Source organism: Neolamprologus brichardi, chromosome 15 (assembly GCF_056152115.1).
Source record: "Neolamprologus brichardi isolate AB-2024 chromosome 15, ASM5615211v1, whole genome shotgun sequence".
NCBI classification, from domain to species: domain Eukaryota; kingdom Metazoa; phylum Chordata; class Actinopteri; order Cichliformes; family Cichlidae; genus Neolamprologus; species Neolamprologus brichardi.
Window position 1 is genome coordinate 14,458,337 of NC_142118.1, and position 23,837 is coordinate 14,482,173.

Here is a 23,837-nt window from a genome sequence, read left to right on the forward strand (position 1 = left end):
CAACCTATTTCCATTCCCATGGTGGCAGATCCATCCATGCATATCTGTGAAACACCAAGTTCCACTTGCACCACAGATAAACACAGGGTGTCCTTCAGCATTGGGGCATGTTATAAGAATACCCAGGCAGGTTTCTCACTCCCAGTCTGTCAAATTAAGTCTAACTGAAAAAATTTAAAATCATTACTGATACAGATATTTGAAAATCCAATATATCTTCTTTTTAGACACACAAAACATAAACAGATTTCCCCAATCCTTCCTAAGAGAATATGACAATGCTATCTAAAAATATTGTTTTGCTGTCGCAGCATGTCGGTGATTACTCATTTATAGGGCTTTGGAGCGTGATGTCACGGGAGGGGGTGTGGTTGCCGAGGCGCCATTTTAGCAGGCCAAACAAAGGGCTAAAGGAGCGAAAGCACACGGATAGCATCAGCAATGGTTCGCACTTGCTGTGTTGTCGGTTGTAATGTTAGACTACTACCCGACTTTACTGCTTTCCACATGGACTTTGCAAAGTGCCGTCTGGTGGACAGACTATGCAACATAACCATTAATAATTCACTTAAAGAGTGTTTCTTCCATCTCCATTGTTCTTTTACATTTCTCATCAACTGGCTATTATAAATGCTGATAATGATTTCCTGTTTTTCACCAAGCAGAGGGTGAAAGCAATAGTAAAAAAGCACATGTGAAGAAAATGAATTAGCGACTGAAAAAATAAATAAATTGCAAAACTCAAAGATTTAAAACAGGACAGAAACTGTGGTCTCCTGGTTGAAAGGCTTTGAACCCCAACACCACTCCTAACATGGCCACACTAATGCCAGAGGACACCTTTCGCATGTCTCTGCAACTCCAGGGATGAAAATGTGTTCAAAAAAATGGTTGCAAAACTAGATTATCCCATCATTTTGTATGTCACCATCCTAGACCAGGGCACTTTGTGTAAAAGCAAATATCAGTGTGATATAGGGCATGCATAACACACTCATTTGCTGTTGACTATACACTACTCGAACACAAAGTTTTACGTCACATGTAGTAGAAGAACTGAATTCACCAGAGGTGCCATTTGAACTGAAAAAGAATGCAAACCTGACCACAACACAGTAAAAATGTCAGTTCTACAGTCAAGACAGATGTCAGGCCTGGATCCAACATGCCTCCAACTGCAGTTTCACATCACATGTGACATACTGTTAAAAGGACTCCGTAAGCCAAAAGCACATGGGGAATAAATGAGGCAGTGTAATTTATTTCTACCATCCCTGGGTATCACCTGTTACTGCTCCACTGGGGTCACCCGTGATTGGTGTATTTTTATTCAAGCTGTGGTACAACACTTTAATAACAATCCCTTCGCCAAAAGGCACATGAAATTTTTTATTAACTCCCCTAATGAAGCTAGAAGGAGGTTATGTCTCAGCCTATTTTAGGGTGATATTTCAGGACGGTGCTCATAGATTATCCAGTTTATCTTACTTTAGAGACACTGAATCATTAGATTCATCAGATTTCAGAGATCAGATTAATTTGATTTATTAAGCTGATCATGTGCTAGTCGGAAAGCCAATCCCTGTGTCTATGACAACTGCTCTACAGCCTTTCATTCATGTGCTAGTTTGCCAAAATATCCCAAACAAAAACTGCACATAAACGCAGCCATCTGGGTTGGCTGTTTGTTTCTGGTCGAAGAGCCTTCCAGCTATGACATATCACTGGGAAACCAATTTAGAAGTATTACATCTAGTCCCCAAATAATGCCTAACATGAAAGCAAAGCTCAGTATGAATTATTAGCAAAGTCATTAGACAGTTCCTGACTTTTCCTCATGAATCAGTAACATTTCAGATTATATAATAAATAGCCTTTGTAAAGCAGGACTGTGAAGGAGATGAGCATCTCATCCTTCCTAATTGAAATGCTCTACATTCACAGCAGTTGCCCTCATGTGGCTCACAGCTCAGATAATGGACACTGGCAGGAAACCATAGGAGGTTACAAATTGAAACTCAGAAGTAAACTACACAAGGTTTTCCTAAATACTGTAGCGGTGAGGTAGGGCTCAATTCACTAACATAGACTGAATACATCAATTCTTTTTTTTCCAACCCAGAATTTTAGTCTATCATCTTCTATTTATAATATAAATAGAAGATGATGCATATTCATTATATGTATATGATAGTAGTTGTGTAGACTGTTAGATGAGGGCTGTTTTTTGAGTTTATTGTGGTGATGGAGGGTTGGTCTCAAGAATATGACAGTGTTTTGTAATGAAACTGAGTTACATAATCATCCCCAAGATGTGAGAAAGTTCCCTGTTAAAGTACAGCAATACAATGCTAGCAGACAGATCTCCAAACATCAGAATGTTATTTTGCAATTAAACTCTTGTGATCTCCAATTTGTTTCTATGAAAAATATTAAGGTGTTTTATAAAATAAAGACTTTCCAGTATAATACTGTCAGGTTGTCATTAGACTGTTATTTTAGGTTCTTTCCATCTCAAATCATCAAAGGCTTTCTGCTCGACCATCTCTGATTTGCTTCAAAATTTTATGGTATCCATCCATCGACCAATAATGATTTCTACTAAATTTTATCTTCATACATGAAATACATTTTAAGATATATATTTTTTCAGCTTTCATGCTTTATCACACAAATCTGAGGCACAAATCTCACATTTATTAAAGATAAAAGTCTAAACTTTTGACTTGCCTTTCTCGCCATAAAATTGAATCATATTGCCAAAAACAGCTAGTGACAATTTCTGAATATTATATAGGTATATTGCACTACAATAAAAAAACGTATACTCTACTTTATTACATGATTGTAAGGTTAACGTCAAAATATACTAACAGACATTAAAAACGCAACAATGTAGCATTTTCATATAGTTTACTTCTCTTGCAGCATTTGTTCCAGGCAGCATGCCGATCTCTTGATTGATCCTTACTCGTATTGTGTCAATCACACCATGTGGACACAACAAATCGGCTATATAAGACTACTCTCATGAAATGAGCTACCAACTCCTTTTTCTTTACTCTTTTTTTTTTTTTTTACTTGTCAGTTGTTTTGCTATATTTATTTGTATTTACAACACAATTTGCAGTGGTAAAATATCTAGAAAAGTATTTGATACATGATATATTACATATATTTACAGCCACAGCATGTATCAGTTTATTTGGAAATTTTTAATAGTGAAACGCAAACAAATTTCTTCAGAAACAATCATACACAGCACTTTAAATAAAGCCATCAATGGGCAGCTAGTTCACAAATTTCTATGTTGCTATTTGGTCAGATTTGGAGACAAGCATTTAAAATCATTTATGTGAAAATGGGGTTAATAAATGTCCCACTGCGCTTCATATTACACACAGTGATATTCGCTGGGGTTAGTGGTTCCCTCATCTCTGCAACAGAGGTAAATGTGAAGCTAGCATGACTAGTATTAATAGACAAACAAGGTGAAAGACAATGTTAACATCAAATATTTCAAACATATTAATAGGGACAGTAATAATATTCATGCATCAGAATGCCACCCAATCAGTGCTGTTTCATGTTCATATATTTTAACTGATACATTGGCACTGCAATGCACTGAGTACCTCTTAACCTCATAACTGTGTTTGTAGTGTTGGTGCCTTTTGGATCCTTTTTGGACCTTTGGATTTTGCATCATTTTAATGCAATTATCTAAAAGTAATGCGGCCATCCAAACATTCTGTGCTCAATTTCTAAGAGTGTGAATGTGTTATTTAATTTAGGTCTAGTAGATGCACCTTGCTAATCTGTTTACCTCATAACTCACAGCTCAAGCAGAAGTCTAGAAACTAATGGGTGACATCATCATGCTGGATACTTTTTTTTTTTAGATTCAGTCTATAATTTACTTACAGTTCAAAGTATGAAAGTAAAAGAAGACGAAAGAGAAAATGTAACACACTTAGAGTTTCTGGGATTAGATTACACACATACGTGAGCTGAATTATAGATTTAGTTTGGCTGAAGTAAACATTTTTTGAATGATATCACCAGCTGATTGTGCAGGTTTATGATGAGCTGCTTTCTTTACTTGTCAAATTAAACTTTCCTGCTGTCACTGCTTTAAAGTAATTTCAAGTTTTTTTGCTTACAGTTTCAAAACAGAGTTACGAAAGAAAAACAAAAAAACAAACTCTGCTCTCCAACAGCTCCCTCAAGAATAACTAATATTGGCTAAGAGTCCACACTGGAAAAGCCAAACAACTAGTAGCGAGGCTGACCCGGAGCATGTGCTGTGTGCATCTTCATCTTGCCCCGGTCATTCATCACAGCGCTCCTATGGCCATGTCTACATATGTTAGAAATTAATGAGCTACTGAGTGAATTTTCAGAGAGCGAGGCATTAGCACAGCTGATTTGACAGGCCTGTTATATCGCTTACCAGTCTTCCCCGCTTCACATTCCCAGCCCACATGGTGATGGAGCACGCTCAGTACAGCTGGTCAGACAACTCATCCACTCTTCTTAATGCCTTTCCTGTCTGTCTTTCTGTCTTCTCTTCCTGCTCTTGTTCTGTCCCGCTGTTCACTGCACTTGTACACTTTCTATTCTCCCTCGACTGCCCTAAAGGCAAACGCTCTGAGTCAGTGGGCGTGAGTAACTCGAGACAAATATAATATCGCACACGGTGCACGCAAACTTCACACATGCAGATGCGTGTCTGCGCTGCATGTGCGTAGAAGACATGATATTTTATATGGATGATGCTGACATATAAAATATACGCTCCTGAATATCTAATAATCTCGATAATAAAAGTGGAAAATCCACCGTGTGTGCACATGCTCTTTCCACACATGAACAAGCACATTCGACTTATTTTGATTTAAAGCCTACAGCAGTTTGACCCAAATGGTCAATGGGTTCCTGGAGACAAATAAAGGCAGGGAGGGCCAACTGTGTGTACATTAATCAGAGACAAAAGAGCACTTTCCTCTTGGCCATAGCTACTTTCATCTGGTCTTTTCAACACTCACACTTATTACAATACAGTCTGTTCCCTTTAAGCTTTCTCAGCCATCCTTCTGTACCTGACATTTTGCAGCACAGTCACGCCTCACAGCTAAATAACATCAGTCTACCTTTTTCATCCAGTTACTGAAGGCTGTTGTGTCTCTCCTGAACACTCTGACATGCATGTTTCTGCTTTCCTTAAGGCTACATAAAGACCGGATTAAGCAGGTTTATAAAAGGGAGAAAGAGTAGACAAAGAGTCTAAGGGTCTCATTTCTCAAAAGCAAAAAACTGTCAGTATGGTGTGAATATTTTAGTGTCTCCAAAGTGAACCAGCTTTTTTCGCGTATTTTCTAAAATAAAAATAAAAAAATCTGAAAATCCAGTGCAGCAGTCAGTATTGTTTTGTCTGGTTTCAATACACAGACACTTCTAAAACAGTCTTGTAAAGGACTCATTTGAAAAGGAAACAGGGATGACAGATTCTGTTACTTAAAAAAAAAAAGAATATTTCAAGAAATGTGGTTTCTTTGCTTCAGCAATATACAACTATCATTTCTTTATGGTAACAACAGCCCTTTACGTTTGGCCCCAACCCTTTGGTGACCAAACGACGATTAGACAACCTAAAAATACACCAACAAGCTTCCCACAAGCCTCTTTAAAATGTAACATGCTGCGGCTTTGCTATAAATTACATAAACAACATAACACAGGCTCATTAGTAATAATTAGAGGTGCTGAAAGGTGAACTATCTCATTGCTTTCCGTCTTAAAGCTAAGCTAATCAGCTACTAATCTGCAGCTTTGTATTTATAATGCAGACACAAGAGTGGTATCAATTTAAAACATATCTATAAGCAAGAAAGCCAAAAAGATTAAAATGTCCAACTTATCTTTTAACAAAATGCAATTTTCTGGATTCATTTTTTGTCCTAATGTAAGCTGTGTGCGGTTTTCTTTTGGTCCTCTCTTAGTCCAAACAAGCACAAAGAGGCAGAGCTCTATTTTATCCACAGGTTCTCACAGGCTCTACAAAGCATAGCCTCCATAATAGCCATCATTTTTGCCGTACCTGACATTTAGCTATTAGTGGCGTCATTCTCCACAGTTACATCAGTATCTTGCTGCTTCTCCTTGTCAACTGTTTAAAGCCATCATGGATTTCTGAAGGCGCTGCTTCCACACTTCTTCATCCATATTGCCCTCATTTCCATTTACAGTAGTGCTCCAGCTAAGCTGCTCTGTTATTGCCTGGAAGGAAGCACATGATAACTCCAGGGACAAGGAATAACAGTAAAGGCATCGGCATCATGGGGTTTCTGATTCCTGTTCTGCATAAATTGTAAGGTGCTTTGGATAAAAGCAGCAGCTGAGGGAGGGAGGGAAATGTGGATGGAGTGTCATCTACTTCTTAAGTGACTGACTGACTGCTGGAGTGCAGAGCCCTATGAGATATTGTGTCGCTTACTCATACTCATCATCCTTTCTTTGTCTTTTTATGTAACTGCCACCGTCCAACACGACAGTAACACCACCACCAAAACATGAGGCACATAAGTCCCTTACTCTTTATCCACACTCTGCAGCCCACCGCTAGTTTAAGCTAGTCAACAGTATCCTACATTACTCACCCTCCTACCTCCTAACTAATCCATGGCCTGACACTGTACCTCCTTCAGGCTTCAGCTTCCTCATCAACAGCAGCACACATGCACAAATAACATTTGCAAAACACAACGCTGCACACGCAATATATCCACCCCCCATGCCCACTCAGCTAATAATACAAAATCCTTCACTTATTAAACATGGACACAAGCGACCTCCGCACACACAACCCTCCACACTCAAAACCTGTAAACACTCTCAGATATGCAGGAGGAAAGACATTACTTACCATCTTCTGCCTGGAGTCGAAACAGAATGAGCTCCCCAGCACATGCACACACGAACACACACTTTTACACACTCGCTAACTGTGAGAGGGTGAGTGAGGAAGGGTGAGCAAGAGAGTGAGAGAGAGAGAGAGAGAGAAAACGCGATAAGAAGGGAAGGCAGGAGCAGGAAGGATGCAGAAGACAGAGAGAGTGGCGAGGAAATGCAACAGCCAGAGAGACAATGAGGAGGAGGAGAGTGAGGAGGAGGGCATATAGCTGCACATACGGTGATGTGTGCTGTCCTAAATTGTACATGCATGACTGAGGACTCTGTGTGTGTGTTTATGTGTGCGGGAGTGTGTATTTCCCATGAGCCTTTCTGTTGAGGAAAAGTGACAGATGTGACTTTCTCCTCTTCGCGATCATCTTTCTTTTTTGCATCTTTCAACTTTATTCTGCCTCCTTCTGTCACAATCACACTGATTTGAGATGAGTGAACCGGGGGAGGGGAGAATGCTGAGGCTAATATGAGGTGAGCTACCGGACTTCTGGGATGGACAGATGAATAAAGACTGACAAAAAGACACAGGCCAAAATAGCTGAACTGTCCTTACTGTTCACTCTGTGTGCATTTTAATTTCCTTCCATCACCCTTTCGCCACCTCCTACTCTCTCCCAGTCCCCTGTCCTCTCGAAGTTATTAGCTATCTATCCCTTTCGCGCCCTCCCACTCTTTTCTTCTCTCCTTCTCTCTCCTTTCGCCTTTCTTACTTTCTCGCTCACTCCATCATAAATCCTCCACACCTCCAACAGGCCAGAAGACGAGGAGCCACATTTATGAGCCTTACTGCAATGGAGGAGGACAATAACACATATCTAGCACTATTGCCGCTTTGCCGAAGACACACACACACACACACACACCAGCAGACACACAAGCGGTCACTACTGTCAAGTTAAATCAAACATAATAAAACTTTCAGCAGAACACAAAGGCATATAAAAAATCCTATCTATCACTTGTGCAGGGGAATAAACCTTAAAAGAACGACGACACGAGCTGTAAAGAAGCGCCGGAACGTCACACTGCGCCTTCGCTCCAACAGTAAAGTATCTCGTAACACTCTCGCCCACTGCAGCATACAGTAAATGGTCAAATGTAGTAAAGTAAAAGAAAAGAGCATTAAAGCAATCAATACATTTTACCTGTACTATGTGTGCTTTTATCAATTAAGTTTGATTAGGATCTTCATAACATTGTACTGTACTTTACCATCTCCATCGGAAAATTTGACGTGCTGCACATGCATTAACCACTTCCATAAAAGAGTCGAGGCTGCACGCAGGGCAGCACCACAGGCCACACTGAATATGGGATTTGTGAATGGCAGTTTTTAATACCATCTCTAATCTATGTGGCACCGTTATTGATCCTAACTCTTCACTTAAAGGTCACAGGTCACCAAACTGCATGCTCAGCATATTATCCTCATCTGAAACAAAACTACAGCCATACGCATTTAACTGGCTTTAACTGAATTTTTAACTTTTTTACTTCACTTTTACTTTCAGTTTTAATCACATTCTGTTCTAAGTTGTGATACATTAAAATGAACTGAGGCCATTTTCAGTTATGCTTTTTCTTTCTTACTTTCTTTGACATTACACTTTTAATGAATCCTGTAACTGCGTGAACTGGATAAAGGCGCTAATGACCAAATGGCAACATCTGGGAACTAAAAAATGAAGCCGAGGCAGAAATGCGAAAAACTGCAGTGCAACTTGAAGGAGACTCCCATTGTAACGTCAACAAACACACTGATTCTCACTTTTTAAAAATGCTCAGTTTTGCAGCACAGAAAATGAAGCACACTTACAGCCTGGTATAGACGTTTTCATACTGTAGGATTCTCTGCACTCATGTAGAATACTAAGCATTGCTTTACTGCTTCAATATGTTATTAAGGTGTTAAGCAGAAGCCAGAAGCTGCTAATAAAATGCACTTGAAGTCAATGTCAGACTGTGCAATGCTCAGAAAAATGCAAAAAAACAACCCCAAACAAACAATCCAAGGCTACATATCAGACTCTACAGGCCTTGGTTAGCTTGTTAAATGTTAAAGTCTATGACGGCACAATTAGAAAAAGACTGAACAACTATGGCTTGTTTGCAAGGGTTTTTGGGAGAAAGATGCTTCTCTCAAAAAAACAAACAAGCAAATAAACAACCCCCCCCCCCCCCCCCCAAAAAAAAAAAAACCAACAACAAAACAACAAAACAACAACAACAACAACGAAAAAAACATGCTAGCAAAGCTTAGTTTTGCAAAATTGCATTTGAACAAACCACGAGACTATCCAGCACATTAGTGGACGGATGGCGGTTTGGGCTCATTTTCCAGCCAGATGAACTGGGCACCTTGCACTTATTGAGTCGACCATGAACCCCTCTGTATACCAACGTATTCCACAGTCAATATGAGGCCATCTGTTCAACAGCTAAAACCTGGGTGAAAATGGCAGCACCAGCACATCAACAGCAGAATGGCTGAAAAAGTACAGAATTAAGTTTTTGCAACGACCCACTCAAAGTCCAGACCCTAAACCAACTGAAATGAGGACTTTAACAGAGCTGTGCATAAGCTAATACGCACAAACCTGAATGAACTAAAGCAAGGTTGTAAAGAAGAGTGGGCCAAGATTATGTGAGAGACTGATAAAGTCTCATAGAAAACAATTACTTCAAGTTATTGCTGCTAAAGGTCTAAAACCAGGCACACACACACCTGGCTTCATCTTCACAGTACCAAACCGAGTGTAGATGACACACAGAGAAACACCCGCATACCCACACTGTACCACAAACCTTTGGACAGTAAAGAGTCATATCTCCTGTTCAGGGTTAGAGAAGGAGAAATCTGCCATACAAGCTTACAGATCATTGATCTGTCACGCATAGAGCCAGCTGAGCTGACACTATAATGGGGCATTCGCATACAGCCAGGGCATAAATCATTCATGTCCTGCTGACAGATCACTTCAGTTTGTCAGTGATCCTCTGTCACTACGTATTTGCAATTGATGATGCTGTGATCTGAGTACAGACTAGGCCCAGGCCAAACTGCATGTGCATTCTTTTTTTCGTGCTCATATTACACATCACGTTAACACGCGCATTTTGACATCTGTCAAACTCTTGCAAGGGACAGATTATTAAAGACTGTTGAAAGCCAAGCTACCCAAAAATAGAACAAAATCAAAGTAGTTACACTAAAAGGAAAAAGGTGTGGAAAATTCAGATGAGTGCAACAAACAAACAGCTGATGATTAAGTCAGAAAAATAAGAAATGTGTCAAGAAATGTGTCAAATATATATATATATATATATATATATATATATATATATATATATATATATATATATATATATATATATATATATATATATATATATATATATATATAAATGGCACGTCGACCCACTTTCAGGCTTCTTTTTTCCCCCGCACTGACATCTGCTGCAATGTTTGAACACGCATATCTCAAAAACTCTTAAATATAAAAGGCTGAAATTTTCGCTGGTCTTTCTTAGCTTCAAAATTAATCAGAATCTGTAATTTAGAACAGATACATAAGAAAAGTCTGAATATTGGCTAGTTAAAATATGAAAAAACAAACAAACAAACCAAAAAACATCCAGCACTCCTGCAAAGTTCCCTATTACAGTACACACTAACACAGCAAAAGACAACTAGTGACAATGTCTGAATGATATATAGTTGGACTTCTCATAAAATCTCATACTGTAAAATAAAGCACGTCGAATACTTTTTAACATGAAATTTTTAGGACACAAAAATGAAAAAAAACAACCCACTTTCATTTAAATTTCGTGCTATTTTAAGCTAATATGACGAGTTGTGTTGTACCACAAAAACAAAAATATTGATAGATGGTATAATCTGAATATAACACTGTTCTAGATGGTACTATAATGACAGCTATGGACAAATCTGAGATAATGGAGCAGAAACGGTGTAAAAATCGAATGACCCAGGTCTTGAAAATGAATATTACGCACATATTTAACTATATTATTTTCTGAGCTATAGTTAGAGTCTGGAAAATCCATACTTTTACTCTATTTTGACAGACAATCTGAGAATTTTATTTTTGTTGTAAAACTTATTATATTTGCTCAATACAACAAGAAAGTTGAATGAAAATGTAATTTCTTTTGTTTTTGTGATCATGAAAATTATTTAATATATGAAGCTGAAATTTCACACCAATCATTATATATGTATAAACTTTGCACCATAAAGCTTTTATGCAAATCGGAGAAGGTTGAGCAGAAAGCTCGTGTTGGTTTGAATGACCCATTATTTCTTTCATAAATTTGCCTCTCTGAACCTTCGATGAAGATGTTTTCCCATTTTCCACGATCAATTGGCAAACTAACAGTTAACTGGTAATTAAATTTACTGTCATTAAATTGATTGCATTCGTGTGTACATTAATATTCCCTGTTGGTCTGCAGCAGTGAGCTGAATGTCAAATATCCACGGTGAAGGTTACCGAAGTGGTTTCGGATGCAAAGTGACTCATGTCCTACATTGCAGAGGAGGACGTGATTTCCATAAGCCCTGGCTTTGGCTCCAAAGCCATACATCAAACCACTAATAAAAAAAAAATGCTATAGGACCAGGGTGGAATGAGGCAGTGTCCTCTAGGTGCTCAGCCAGCACCTGTGCAAAGGCACCATCTGAAAGTGGGAGCATTGAATATTTTAATCAAAATAAATGCCCAAATCTGACAAGCTGATGGGATGTTTGGAACAGTATACAATATATTGACGGTAAATAATATTGGCTCTGGAAAATGCGTGGCGATCAAGGCGAAAGCTCTGATGGAAAGGGGAGTGTAGATGTACAGTAAGGGATGCAGCCACTAGCCACCAAGGTAGGAGTATTATTTTAAAAAGGAGGTGAAACTTTAATTCAATACTAAAATATTCAATTCCATAAGCATAAAGAGCAAGTCCAAAAGAGCTACTGGCAATAGCGCCAAAAGACTGGAGTGATTATAAAAGTCTTTTACCAACAAGAAAACAACTTCACAATGTAAATGAAATATTACGTTCTCGTTTTTGGTGCTGAGTTTTGAACAATCAACTCAATCTACCTATAGGTAATCAATAAATGAGAGTGAGTAAGAGCAGCCACGAAGTAAATACTCATTAACCACTTCTTACTTTCCTTACTGGGGAATTTTAGCGCTTTTATTGGACGACTGATGAATCAGTGAGAGGAGTATTATACTGGATTATCAAGGTTACATTAGATATTGCTTCAGATATTGCTTCCAGTCAATATTGGCAGCAAATGTGATGCTACCCAGAAATCAAACAAAAATGATTTCAGACACTTTGAGTTCGGCCAAATGTTCATGCAGAAATGAAACCTGCTGTGACTGTTGCATAAAACACAGAGAATCTACTTACATATCAACTTGCTACAGCAACAGCTCCAGGGATTTTAAGAGACTATGTCTTTACAAAAACCAAAATAACAGCAAGAAAAAATCTTCCCAAACTTTATACAAATGAACATAAAAAGCCTAACTAACTAACCACTTAAGTGAGAATAAGAACAGGAGACACAACCCCAGAAAACACTGGCAAAACACACACACACACACACTGTCAGCCATCCTCTGAATCAAAGCCCTATCTCCCATATGGTTCATTAATCCAAACTCACCATTATGTAACTGTACTAAATGCTCACAAGAGTGGAAGGGTACAACTACTCTCCGTACATCTTGTGCATGTGCATGTGGCATCTTTCTGTGTGCGCAAGTAAGAAACCGTATGACAGAGACAGAAATCTGGTTACATGAATGGTTTGTAAAGTTGCTCCTGGGCTGTATGCTGTGTGGGGCGTGTGAGAGCAACACAGACACCTTCTGTCTGGAGGATGTGAGTCAAAATTTATTACATGCAGTGTTTGTGTGCATTCCAAGTTGCCGTGCTGCAGCAGACACACAGGTCTGACCATCAGTTCGTTCCACACGCTGCACTTACGCACAGACTTTATACTTAGCAGCGAATCCTTGCGTGCAGAATCCAAACTCACACACACGGTGTTGATGTGCACATTTAAAAGTGACTTCATTATTGCAAACACATTTGCTGTCCCCTTAAAAACAAATAAGACTGCATGCATAGTGTCATAACTTGACAAATGTGACCTGAACTTAAAGTGCTAACACACCACCTCTGTGTGGATTTATGCATGTTTCTATTTGGCAAAAAAAAAGTGGCCCTCTTGCTTCTGTTTCGCTCTGTGAGCTGAGGTGTCGGATTGGCATGTGCAGAAAAAGCAGCAGCAGCTCGGGCAGTGACAAGATTAAGACCTACTTCATACCTTTTCTTCTCAAAGCAACCACACAGCCCTGCCAACAAGACCTAGCTAACAAACTAACACAGCCCACAGTGGCACATGAAATGCATCAGTGAACAGAGCCATTCTGGCTGTGGCTCTAGGGACAGTGTGTACATACTGTCAGCAGCCGCTTGCAATGTGGGAATTTCAAAGAACATATGGCAGCTTGTCGCTGGGTAAAAGCTCATGTCAGAATCTAAACAAGCTAAAAGCTGTACCTAGAAAAGCCATTAACTGCCTGTTATCTGCCATTCACAAAAACACACATTCCCAGGCATGCACAGTACACACAGACCCTGAGTAATATGGCTGGAATGTGATCATGACAAGCTGGCGATAACTCAAATGGGGTCATTCGCAAAGAAAAGTGGAGACACACGTGTACTTGGGTGTTGCGGGAAAGGAATGGGGTGAGGGCTACCTCGATGCATTAGTGGAGCCAACAGCAGCATTAAAGCTCCTCACTGTCCAATTATTTACAGCTCCACACTCTGTGGCTCAGTCGAGGTCAAAAACACCTTGGCTGTCTAAATGTGATCAGCGGGATATGCTGCGATCACTACATGGTGTGGACCAGAGCAAGAGGAAATCTGGAGAGGAACAAAACGCAGCAAAAATGAGTAAAGCGTGGATTACACCTATAGACTGTGCATAAGTGATAAGCGTATCTGAAGCGTATCTGAAAAGAAAATTACCCTCCTTCTCATCTGATTTAATACAGTGAAAAACAATTTCCCTAATGGACTTACGGCTTCAATCATTGTTTTTCAGTTTTATTCATAACAGCATAATACTCATTTTGTAAGTTATGGGCCCTTTTAGGTTAAAAAAGAATGATAAAGCAGATGATAAAGCAATAATAAAACATTAGGAATTTTTCTAGGGTCAGCGAAAGAAAGAGGAGAATCAGAAACTGTATTTCTAAGTTTAGTGCTAGTGTGTTCATATTTACACACAAAATAATAAAACCCAGAGACAAGGAAGTGTGTTTCACCAAAGAACTGATATTCACATACCATCTTCTCAAAGTTATTAACCTCAGACCTACAGTGTCTTGCTCAGTGGCCTCTTGGGAGGATGAATATTTTCAAGATTCATTTTCACCAAATAGATTTAACAGAATCCTTACTCACTACAGCATGTCATGACTAACTTCTCACTGCCTCACATCTTGCTGCTTATTTATACTTGCAAATATCTTTAAATATCTACATATCTAACAAGCCTGTTGGAAATTACTTGCAATGATTTATTGCCTGTCTGACCTTTCACCACTCCATGTACACCCAAACACAGCACAGCAGAAAGAGAGAGCACTGTTCATGGCTGCTTCCTCAGTTGCATGACCCATCTATGCACCCTCCCTCCCTCCTTTGCTAACATCCCATCCCTCTATTCCCATGGCAACCCCACTCATCTATTCCCATGGCACCTGCCTGCTGTCCGGGAGACACACGGAGACGCGACACTGACAGATGAGGTGAGAGAGAGAGAGAATAGAGAGACAGAAAGAGAGACTTGACACCATTTGGCATTTTAAAAACCTGCAGGAGAGATCAGTTAAAACAGTCTTTTCACAAAGAATTGTGCAAATGTTCAGTTAAATAGCCACAACGAGACAATGCCAGGGAAAAAAAAAAATGGGAATACATATAGACGACATGTTCAAGTATCCCATTAAAGCAAGCCCAGAGCAAGTGCATAAAACTGCAGTGAAACCTGCTAAATAATACTGTTAGCATCCAAGCATAAAAAACCACAACCTGCTGTCTCCATAAACACACTCACACATAAACATATAAAACACATAGAAGCAAACACAAAACATACAGAGAAACACGGACACTTATGATGCTGTGACACTGAAACCGGTCATTGAAGTGTGTGTGCACTGTTTACACAACATAATCATTTTACACAACATCACATTTACTAATAATCAGATTTTAATTGTGGAAGATGCAAAAAATAAAGATTTTAAGAAAACATATTCCTCTCTATATTAAAAAGAAATAATATGATGAACTCTTGGTTTTGTCCAGTATTCCTATTCCTGTACAAGTCTATAAGCATTAAATGTTTGAGTCAGGGCATGACAAATACAACTGAGCTGTGGGAGACGAACAGTAGGGCTGAGCAGAAGGGAAAAATGAGCTAGGGGCAGCCTTTGTTTGTTTGTGTGAGCATGCATATGTGTTGCTGGAAGTGCATGTCCTTGTACTTCTCTCCCGGTGAGAACCAAGTACACAATCTGATTTGGGGCTTGGGTTGAATTACATTTACAATTAGTATTTACAATCAGATTTAGAGGTGCTTTAGGAACTGAACCAACCATAAAGCATTAGAGTTTTCTCTTGACCTTGACAAAAACACTCAAGATCTACTTACCAGCTTTTTCAAGAGTTCAGTCAATGTCTGCAGCTTGCTGACATTCAAGCTCAGTAGCTGTCACTACTGTATTCATACCAGTTTTAATATCTGTATGTCATTTTGGCTTAAACGTTAAGAATAAATTAGACAATTTGCGGAAAACCTGAATATAAAAAAGTGGAAGTACTTAACCAAAGAAACCTTGAAAAGTGCTTTGAACAATGTAGGAACCATCGAAAACGTTCTTTCCAAGCGAGTTTCCCCTCTACATGCACATATTGTGAATCAAATTGTACACAATTTTTCTTCTTCTTGTGTATTTCTGTCTATGTTCACTGGCTGCTACTAACGTTCAAAAAAATCATGGACTGCAGCTACTGTGATGTCACTAAGTGGTCCTTTGAGGAACCCTCAAGATGCATTTTAAACCCAGACATGTAGTACGAAGAACAGACCAGATTTATTTAGCTGCTGTGCAACCTTATTCAAATTCCCACAGAGTCACGTGTTGCCAGACCGCAGCTAGTCACAGCAGGCCCCGTTTTACTTCCCACAGTAAGATACCTCACTCAGTTCTCAGAGAACCAGAGTTATGTTGGTTACCAAACATTTTTTATAGATTATACGAACTCAGAATTAACGTGTGCTAGAAAGCATTTGATCTTTTAAACAGAGCTGGGGTGACTGTAAAATATGTTAATTAAGCTATAGGTTGTAAAGATAGCTGCATTTTCCATGAAAAGCAATCCTGTTTCATATAACAGCTTTATAAACAGCTACTGAGCTTATCTAGTGAAAATTCTATCTGAATGATAACTCCATGAGCAACAAGAGCTAAAGCTCAGCTTTGGTAAAGTTCCTCCAAGTTTGCTTAGGATTACCGGTATTGTTCGCTCGTTTGCTTTAAGTCTGTTTTTTTCTAGATGTGTTCTCTTCACAACTGAGCTGCAAACCTTATACGGCTGATGGTTAACGTAGCATTTTAGATTCCCTGCTAGTGTAATTACATGCCGATGTGTGCCACTGGGTATACTGTATGCTTACTTACTTTGGGTGTGGGACAAGAAGCAGTAGAGAGGCGGGAAGTGGCCTGGGCACGGGGTGACTCTGAGGGCGTGGTGCTGAGAGAGGCCGCGTCCCTGGGCAACACCTGCACACCCCGCGAGATAATGGAATCTGGGATCTGAGATCACATACACCCAAACACAAACGCACATGCATATAAACACCACGTACGCACATACACACACATACCATGAACCCATAGCACAAATCCTGACATTGAAAATTCAAAAAGCTGCGCATGAATAATTCCTACAAACCTATATACATGTAACATGACCGTGAGGACAAAGTCTTTCAACATTTTTAATAAAATGCTAGAGAAAAATAGGACCTTTTAAAAAGAAAATTGATTGTGGCTGTTTGGTGGAGTCTTACCAAGATCAATCTATGACTGGACAATGAGATGAGATGTTAGACTGAGAATGGAGTCATTAAGCAGGGTCCAGGCTGCAGACTGGAGGAGTATGGAGACGTACTTGATGTTACATGTGAATGCACAGAGTATACGCAAACCCACATACACAAACACAAAGGCAGACAGTCACAACACCGTGATATGTTAAAGTTATCTAAGGAGCTTCTTTACGTTGTACGTCTCATCCAAGAAGCTTCTTCAGTTCTGAGACTAAATGGTGGAGAGTCCAATTTTTAAGCACTAGTCTGAGTTGTCCCTTAAGAGGGTCGTTGACCCAGTATTGATCATGCACCTCATCGAGGTGTGAAAAAGGGTGTGGGTCATCATCAGCAGAGGTTTCGGGTGAAACCATTGTGAGACCGTGCCTCATCCAATCGTGTGACTTATTGAGATCAACTGACACAAGATGTGAGTGGGCGTTAGGGTGTCTGGGAAGGGACAGTTGGTGTTGTAATGCTGATGTTAATGCCACAGGAGGTTTAAAGATCTTTAGAAAGATCCATTCTTTCTCAAAGGCTTGTAAAGACATAGCTAGATGCTTTATTTTACACACCTGTGGCAAGGGGACTGAAAACATGTGAATTCAATGATGATGCAATATGGCCCCGTATTGTCCATATAGAGTGTCTGCAAAAACTAAATATCATGGCACTATCTTATCTGCCTGGATGAGCAGCAATTGTGCATAACTGTTTTCTATTTGAACTCTCAACTTCAAAGAAAGATTAGAAAAATATACTTTGCAATTGCTATTTACATAATTTTTATAATTACATCTCACTGGCACAGGCTTTGTTATATATTTAGTTCTTATGTTCAACAATTTACTGGTGCTGAAAGTACTACTTTAACATTATCTTCTATGAATGACGTGAACATGTAATGACGATGAAATGGATGAAATCATATCTGAGAAAAATGTCATTTTTATGGAACAACCAACCCTCCCCTCTACTCTTCTCTGTCCTGGTACCTTGGCGGCAATGGATGCGGCGGTTATGTGGGAGGAGGAGCTGTCCTCGGTGGACGCCACACCGCTGTCCTTCTTTTCCTCATCTTCCTCCTCACATTGCACGCCTTTATCCTCTGTTTGTCGGCGTGGCGAACTGTTTGGAGGTGGCGAGAGGGGCGGTGGTGGTGAAGGCAAGTCCTCCAGCTCGTCTGCTGCCTCCTTTACCTTCACCACTGCGTCCCGAAGAAGGTCGATGGCGTGCGGCAGCGCTGGAAGGATGAACTGGAAGCATTCCTGGAACAGATTAAGCACAGTTGTCCTAATGAGGGTTTAAATCATGGCACAATCTCATCTAATAGCTGCCAGCATGAAGAAAGTGAAGGTTGGTTGAACACATTTGAGTGTTATGACCTGAACCTGAAGGACCTTTTCTGTCGATGAAAGAACAGATTTACAGTTGACCTCTTTCACACATATCTGTATCAGTTTTTCAAAGCGATGTTGTTTTTTCCCACTAATTCGATTAAGTTTCCTCTTCCTGTAATTTTAAATCAACATTGAAGTAGTGCTAGTTAAACGCAACATTTCCAGGTCATACAGGACTGCCAATATTCTCAAAATTACAGTGTGAACATGATGTTCTTAGGCTTGGAGGCTTTTAATGTAGAAAATACATGATAAAAATGTTAAAGATTAACTTAAATATTAACAGTGTTGGGGAGTAACGAAATACATGTAGCGGTAATACGTATTTAAAATACAAAATATGAGTAACTGTATTCCGTTACTGTTACCTTGTTGAAATAAATGTATTACACTGCGGTCTCTCCTGTTTCATATCCCCTCTCTAATTTTGGTAATTCCACGCATTGTCGGAAACCCAAACAAAACATGCAAATAAAGGCTCTGACAGGAAATCTGAGCGTGCAATGCAAACTCAATGCAACTGTTTGCCAGCAACCAAGCTGCTCTCAGTGTCAAAAGACTCCAACCTAAAGAAACATCTGGAAGTAAGTTCTTTTCTAAAAACTAATACTTACTAAAACTTCCTTGTTTTGGTTGTGGTAGGTACCTGGGTTATGTGCCACTTCAGTATCTTCGATGTACTATTGCTGTGTAATTTACTAATATTACTGAAGGCTGCATTACAACCTGTTAGCTGTAAATAATCATGTGCAGCTCTGAAAGAAAAACAGAAAGAAAACATAATACTGATAAAGACATAGTTTTCTATACGAGATCACTGCAAAAAGCGCAGCCTTACCTAATGTCCACCCTACTGTTACTCATTTTATATTAACATTTAAAGATCTAGTTGGTATTGCTTTCAGAACTGCACATGATTATTTGCAACTAGCAGTCTGCGGTCTATGAACTAACCTCAGCTAACACCAGCTAACAACGTTAGCTAGGTGGCGAGTAGCCTTCAGTCATAGTAATAAATTACACAGCAATAGTACATTCATGTAGTTGTAAAAAGTATGACAATATGTAAAGTAACCCAAAGTATTCAGAATATGTTACTCACATTAAGTAACTTAACAGAATATGTTACAAACTACATTTTGGGCCATGTATTCTGTAATCTGAATATTACAATATTGTTTAAAAGTCTCAAGCCATCCTACATTTCTTTAGTTTTTGCTTCCAAGGTGCCATACATACAAAGTGGTCTTGAGAAATAGTTCTCCAAACTTGCTGAAGGTCTCCCAATTTTTCTCTGAACATTAGTTGCTTTTTCACTCATTTCAGTCGAGTCCATGACCATTTCTTTGTGCTTTTTTTGTTTCTTAAGCCGTTTAACACTGGCCTATGATTTATACAAGCATAAAACAACCATCTAACTCAAGAGAAGACCCAGCAATGAACCAACTTAGCAATAACCTTTTTCAAATTGTATATTTAGCCAATTATTACTGAATATATCACAGTCGGACACCAACAAGGTGATTCCCAAATAACTTTTAGTCAAAAATTGGCCCTGTTCTGTCCTTTAAAATTTGAAGAAACTGGAATCTGCATCTTAAAGCCACGGTCTTAAGAACTACGAAAAATATCCAAGAAGTGCCTGACCCAAGACCTGAGAGATGCATCTGGCCCTTCAGTTGATCCATCTACTGTTCCCTGAAGCTTCATCACAAATGGCCTCAATGGAAGCTGTCAGCCATTCTTAAGGAAGGGAAACATGGAAAAAAGGCTGAGTTATGCCAAATTACACAAGAACTGACTGAATATTAGGGGCAACAGGTCTTATGCAGTAAATAATCTAAATTTGAAAATTTAATCCATCATGTAAAAATATCTGTATAGTATTTGAATAGCAAAATCTTCATTTTCAGCATGACAATGATCCCAAACACACTGCCAACGCAGTAAAAGCATACCTGGATAAAAAAAGACGCAATGGAGCACTATTAGTCATCGACTGGCCTGACTGGAGCCCAAACCTCAACATTATTGAAGCAGTGTCAGATCATCTTGACAGAGAAAAAACCAAAAGGTAGCCAACATCCATAAAAAAAAGCTTTGGATGTCCTATAAGAAGCCTGGAAAACTAATCCTGAAAACTAATTAAAGAAATTAGAAGAACGCTTGCATAAGAGAGTTCAATATGGTCAAACCGAATATTAACTTTCAAACTCACTACAATTATACAAACTCACTTTTTGCCTGTTTGTCCATGTATGTTCATGTATCTTTTTAATAATTCCCTGCCCATAGTTCCCATTTTCCCAACAGCAAATAAATAATTGAGTGATGATTCAAGGCTTTCACTCAGTACTGAGAGTAAAAGTTTATTTAGGTAAAAGGTTGGAGCAACGTATTATCATAGTTACGACAGTCAAACATGCAGGAAGGGATGCATTGACATTCCCGCAGACAGAAGGCTCCTGGAGAAAACATGCCTTAAACATGTGAGGAAAGCATTTCCGTAATATACAGTTTGTGAGATTTTAGGGTGCAAACTACTGACCATATGACACACAGAGGTGCGACCTGTTTGAGGCACAAAGATTTCATTTGAGCAAATCACAGTTCCTCTCCCTGGCTACATGTCTATTGGCTTTTGCTCTGGTACTTCCTCTTTGCATCCATCCCAGTTTCCTTCTCCAATGTCTCCATGTATGTGTGTGTCAATGTGCCTGTGGGCTCGTCGGCTAAACGCTCCATTCTCTTCACTCCCAAGACAAGAGCTAATCTGTGAAATTATTTATCTTCCTGTGCATTTCAAGCATGGAGGAGATACATTATTAATCGCCCCCACACTTTACACTGCCCGTGAATGGGCTTTCGGGGCAACTCTTCCACTCCACTGTCTGTTTTAATGTGTACATATCGGAATCCGCATTAAATCTGACAATGCTAACCTCAGCTTGACTGAATTCAAATTTCATAAATCCAAACTGCAATTCATGCATTACTGAGACAGCATTCTCAGCACCAATGTGCATAAACATCAAAAAAGCCAGGCAGGAGGACTCAAAACAGTAGATGAAAGCCAGTCTGTCCTGTTGCGTAGCCGCAAGCTAACCTTTACACCCTACATCCCCATCTCTCTCGCGCATTTTCTTCCAAAACCCCTCAGCAAAATGAAGGCTGTTTATGCCTCTCGCTGCTGAGTTTGAAGCCTACATCTGAGCATGTCTGGAGGATGCAGAGAGAAGGGCTGGGTAGGCTTGAGATGTACAGAGGATGGACTCCACTAAAGAATGAGTGAGGATTGTGTCAAGAGCCTGGATATATTCATCCTTTACAGTTTTGCACATTTAATACGTGCTGGGAATTTTTTCTTTCTTTTTTTGTTTAGCTACATTAGGAGTGTTTTTTTCTGCTCTTATTCTCTGTTTTGTCCTGGAGGAGAGTAACTGTCAAGAACACTAAAGAGCAGAATCCCTACCAACAGATCAGAAACACGAGCAGGAGAGAGAAAGAGGCATGGAGGAAGAGGGGAAGGCATTGCTGTTCTGAGAAAGGGTGAGAAAGAATGACAGGAAGATAGAAGGAGAGAGAAAAGTAGTGAGTGAGATGAGAGTGGATGAGATCTCAAGAGATAAAGAGTTTTGGGGTAGAGGAGAGAGAGAGAGAGAGATTCAGAGAGATCTTAAAGATCTCATGGACTATTATCTTGATGTTATCTTCGTTATCGGTAAGTGCCAGCACTGAATTAAATTAAACAGAAATAAATACGTAAATGAGACGTAATGAACAGAGGCTAAAAGGGCAACAGGACAGAACCTAAACACAACTGTGGTCAAAGTTCTCCAAAGCAGTAGAAAAAATGTACTCTAACTTTTGATTCATGTCCTGAAAATAGGCTGAAAATCTCACTCCATGTGTATCTTGTAATTTTATTCTTTTAGTCTGGAAACTTGCGGGCACTTTTTTGCTACCGCTTCTCTTTCACAAAACCTAAAAGGAAAGCTGTCCATAGCCTCACACATGCAAACAAACCAAATGGCCTATTTTTTTCTGCTTTAACACTGAGTTGGACTTGCAGACTTTGAATTATGTAAAATTATGTCTACTTAACAAGAAATGGATGCTTGAACAGCTTGCCTTGCAAAAGTCTTAATTTTCCCAAATCTTTTTGAAAAAACCTCTTCAGAAATTAGACAATTAAGCCCCTGTAAGTAAATATTATAATGCCTATAAATGATTAATATTTATTATAAAACTTGGTGATGGTGGCCAGGAAGAACCCCGTTTTTATAAAGGAAGAACCGTTCAGAAGACAGGACTGAATGGAGAGCCATCTATCAAGTCTGGTTGATGAATGAAAGGAAGAAAAGTGAAAAAAGAAGTGCATGGATAGTCAAAGACAAAACATAAACTATGGGAGCCAGTGGTGGCTTGCAAATGCATAATGGTGGAAACTTGTGGAGGTGAGAAAAAAAAAATCTTAATGTATAATGTATGAGCAGCCTGAGCCTATAGCAACATAAGTAAGGGACGATACAGGGCCACCTAATCCAGCTCCATCTCTAAAATCTGTTAAAAAATTAAAGTTTAAAGCATAATCTAAAAAGTAGAGAGATTATCTGCCTCTTGAACCACAACTGGGAGCTGTTTCCACAGGTGAGGGGACTGATAGCTGAAAGTTCAACATCCATGCAACATTTTTCACTTCTCTTTCGCTTCATCACTCAACCAGACTTGATACATAGCGCCCCATCTGGTCTGCTCTGCCGAAGGGTCTTCCTTTTAAAAGGAAATTCTTCCTTCCCACCATAGCTAAGTAATTACATTGTTCAACAATGTAATTACTTCTGTACAGTACAGTGGATACACCCAGTCTGTGAAAAATAAAGCTTTTGCATATTTTCCATGCATTAATTTATAACCAGCAAATGTAGAGGTTTTGGCAGTTTGGTTGTCTGGATCATTCAGGTGTGTGTTAATATAATGCCACAATCTTCCCAGAAGTGGAAGATAGTGGTAGCGAAATTACTCCAAAAACAGACTGTGTAATGCTAAGAGATTGCAAAAAACACAAAGCCTACATCTCAGACTCTAAAGCAGGGGTATCAAACTCAAATACACAGTGGGCCAAAATTCAAAACTAGAACAAAGTCGCGGGCTAATGTTAATATTTATTGAAATATGCACGTTAGAGAGGCCCCTTCACTGTCCACTTTTAAATCACGTCTTCAAACCCACTTTTATTCCTTGGCTTTTAACCTCAG

At 39.3% G+C, this 23,837-nt stretch overlaps 1 protein-coding gene across 5 annotated transcripts in view; it reads right to left on the reverse strand.

Annotated features, from left to right (window-relative positions):
* gphnb (gephyrin b) overlaps positions 1-23,837 on the reverse strand; it is a 108,845-nt gene that overhangs the window by 25,143 nt on the left and 59,865 nt on the right. For all 5 annotated transcript variants that reach the window (XM_087851896.1, XM_087851894.1, XM_087851895.1 and 2 more), the window contains exons 7-8: positions 18,175-18,447; positions 16,770-16,904 (exon numbers count right to left, since the gene is read on the reverse strand). In XM_087851896.1, the coding sequence (XP_087708022.1) occupies positions 16,770-16,904; positions 18,175-18,447 (408 nt within the window). The remainder of the gene's footprint in view (positions 1-16,769; positions 16,905-18,174; positions 18,448-23,837) is intronic.